General features: G+C 45.5%; 1 protein-coding gene across 4 annotated transcripts in view; it reads right to left on the bottom strand.

Moving 5' to 3' along the window:
- The window catches only part of MMAB (metabolism of cobalamin associated B), an 18,106-nt gene that overhangs the window by 11,698 nt on the left and 2,747 nt on the right, over nucleotides 1-3,661 (bottom strand). For all 4 annotated transcript variants that reach the window (XM_017879696.1, XM_017879695.1, XM_017879698.1 and 1 more), the window contains exon 3: nucleotides 1,200-1,293. In XM_017879696.1, the coding sequence (XP_017735185.1) occupies nucleotides 1,200-1,293 (94 nt within the window). The remainder of the gene's footprint in view (nucleotides 1-1,199; nucleotides 1,294-3,661) is intronic.

The following is a 3,661-nucleotide window of genomic DNA, read 5'->3' as shown; positions in this document are numbered from 1 at the left end:
ACCTCCCGGGTTTACGCCATTCTCCTGCCTCAGCCTCCCGAGTAGCTGGGACTACAGGCGCCCGCCACCTCGCCCGTCTAGTTTTTTTGTATTTTTTAGTAGAGACGGGGTTTCACCGTGTTCGCCAGGATGGTCTCGATCTCCTGACCTCATGATCCGCCCGTCTCGGCCTCCCAAAGTGCTGGGATTACAGGCTTGAGCCACCGCGCCCGGCGCCTCGCTAATTTTTTAATTTTTCTTTTTAGTAGAGACAAGGTCTTGCTATGTTGCTCACGCTGGTCTCAAACTCCTGAGCTCAAGTGACTCTCCCACCTCGGTCTCCCAAAGCGCTGGGATTAGACCTGTGAGCCACTGCTCACACTTTTTTTTTTTCAACTTTTATTTACCAACAAAGTTTAGTCTCCATAAAGACTGTGAGAAACTGCCAGTGTCGACTATACTTCAAGTCATCATGGCGGGGTAGTGGGAAGAGTTTTCAATCGGCAATAATCACACCTCGGATAAACCTCACTGGCGACAACACCGCCACTGCACAATCCCCTGACAGCCTCAGGAGCCACTGTGAGCTTCACCCTGACCTCTTTTCCCTCTGCCACAATGACTGATAATCGCCCCAGGCAGCAGCTGTCCTAGCAGCCTGGGTCCCAGAGTAAAGGCCACATGGAGCCAAAGCACATCCACCCTATGATGGGGGTGAAGTGGGAGCAGCAAGTCCACCTTTGGTGTCATAAGCCAGGAGATATTGGGGTTGTCTGTGACCATAGCATGACCTGGCCCATCCTGACCTGGCCCATCCTTGAGTCCACCTTCTATACTTTGGCTTATGTAAAAAACATAAGCCATTCACAAAAAGGATCACAGTGGATGTACTGCGCATTATACTAACTCACCTCTTTCACTCAATATACTAACCTCAGTGGCACACACAGGCTCACCTGAAAAGTGAGGGATGAGAGGGAGGCAGCTTCACATGGCATGGGCCAGAGGCCATGCAGGCACAGGCAGGGCCAGAAGGGAAAGGAGTCTGCAGCCCTGCAGCCTTGTGGAACTGACCAGCCTGTGCTTCAGCGCTGAGGAAAGTTCAATAAGGGCTGACAACCTCGGAGGCAGCTGTCCAGCACGCGTGGGAGCTTCACATTCATTACGTTTACCCATACTCGACTCAAACGCAACCTCAAGGCCAGTCCTGTTCCTCTTACCCAATAGCTGAACTTAATTCATCTGTAGTTCCCACGGCTTCAAACACTTGGTCGTCTTTGGGTCTCCTTTCTCCTGTGAAGGTGCTAGAAAACCCTGTGGAAAAAATGTTTAGCCACCCAAATTAAGATTCTGTTTTCCTGATATACTGGGTTTTTTTTTGTTGGTTTGTTTGTTTTAACTTTCAAGTTTTTAAAGAACTTTCTCTCTCTTTTTTGAACTGTCACTCTGTCATCCAGGCTGGAGTATAGCAGCGTGATCTTGCCTCACTGAAACCTCTGCCTCCCAGGTTCAAGTGATTCTCGTGCCTCAGTCTCCCAAGTAGCTGGGATTACAAGTGTGTACCACCATGCCCAGCTAATTTTTGTATTTTTAGTAAAGACTGGTTTTCGTCATGTTGGCCAGGCTAGTCTTGAACTCCTGGCCTTAAGTGATTCACCTGCCTCAGCCTCCCAAAGTGCTGAGATTATAGGCATGAGCCACCGCACCACCCCTTAAAGAACTTTCAACCTGAAGTATAACATATACACAGAAAAGTACTCAAATCAAAAGTGTGCAAGTTGGTGAATTACTACTAACTGAATATACCTCCGTGATCAGAACCTAGCTTCATAAACAGAACATGACCAACACCCTGAAAGCCCCATGTACCCCCTTTTAGTTGCCACTCCCCAAGGGTTAGCCACTATCCTCACTTCTTTCCTGATGTGCTTTTATTTTAAACTTAAAAATCACACACTAACCATCCTGATAAAGAAATAAAACATGTTACATATTTTATATCATATATACATTACCATTATATTTCACAGGACATCAAAGTCCTCTGTGCCTCTGCCTAGCTCACAGTCCCTGCCTTTCTCCCCCAACCTCTGAGAAAGTGAAAACTGCCCCTGACAGTTTGGAGCTGGTTTTTGCTATTGGGCAGGCTTTGGGGTTGCCAGGTGCTGGCCTGGCACTCACAGGTAGACTGTGGTGTTCTGCTGAACACAAAACATTTCACAAAAAATCGTCAGACAGGTCGCTCTATGACTATGACCAAGACAAGGCCACTCTGGAATAATGTCCGAGCACAGATGACTGTCCAAATGCCAAAAGATGATCAAACATCCCCCTTCCCTGGCTAATGTGAGTGGCTGTTACATCTTTATCCATTACAGCGTTAGCACCTCTTTGTCCCTTCTGTCTTCTAGAAACAAATTATTAAGATACCCAATTACAGGCTGGGTGCGGTGGCTCACACTGTAATCCCAGGACTTTGGGAGGCCATGACGAGCAGATCACTTGAGGCCAGGAGTTTGAGACCAGTCTGGCCAACATGGTGAAACCCTGTCTCTAATAAAAACAGAAAAAATTAGTCAGGCATGGTGGTGCATGCCTGTAGTCCCAGCTGTTTGGGAGGCTGAGGCATAAGAATCACTTGAACCTGGGAGGTGGAGGTTGCAGTGAGCCGAGATCATGCCATTGCACTCCAACCTGGGCAACAGAACTAGACCCTGTCTCGAAAAACAAAAAAAGATACCCAATTACAGAAATAGCCCTGCTTCCTAATAGGATTCAATCCACAGCAAAGCCCCACTTCCTTGAATCCTCCCCCAAACCACCCAACAGAAGCCCAACTCTATAATAAGTCCTTTCCAACATCCTCTTCCTTCTTTTTAATTGTGGTAACAGATGAACATAACAGAATTTTGCCATTTTGACCCTTCTTAAGTTTACCCTTCAGTGACATTGAGTATGTCCCGTGCATGCTTTTATACTTTTACTATACAAGCATATATCCAAAAAACAATACATACTAGTGATCTGCATGTTTTTATACTACAAAAAAAATGGTATACTGGCTGTGCGGTAGCTCATGCCTCCTGTAATCCGAGCACTTTGGGAGGCTGAGGTGGGAGGATACCTTGAGCCCAGCAGTTCAGGACCAGCCTGGGCAACACAGCAAGACCTCATCTCTACAAAAAAAATTAAAAAGTATTAGCCAGGCATAGTGATGTGTGCCTGTTGTCCCCGATACTCAGAAGGCTGAGGTGGGAGGATTACTTCAAGTCTGAAAGGTGGAGGCTGTAGTGAGCCGTGACTGGGCCACTGCACTCCAGCCTGGGTGACAGAGTAAAACCCTGTAAAAAAAAAGTATCATAGTAGTACATTCTTCTGCATCTTACTTTTTTCTATATAACATGGTCTAGCATTTAAAAAACTATTAAAGTAATATATACTCATTATAAAAAACAATAAAATAGAATAAAAGTATATAAATAGTGAAAGTCCTTGTGTTTGTTCCCCTCTCACAACTTAATCTCTCTCCCAGAACAGTCCCAGGTGTAACCTTTCAGACTACTCTACACATACCTGAACACATACATATGCACATCCTTATCCAGATAGATTCAAGCTTTTGTCATTTAATATCTCGAGTGTTTTTCATTTCACATAACATTTTGTAATGTATACTTAGATC

Source organism: Rhinopithecus bieti, unplaced genomic scaffold, assembly GCF_001698545.2.
Source record: "Rhinopithecus bieti isolate Rb0 unplaced genomic scaffold, ASM169854v2 scaffold_11933, whole genome shotgun sequence".
Lineage (NCBI taxonomy): Eukaryota > Metazoa > Chordata > Mammalia > Primates > Cercopithecidae > Rhinopithecus > Rhinopithecus bieti.
This window is presented reverse-complemented; position numbering and strand designations above follow the sequence as displayed.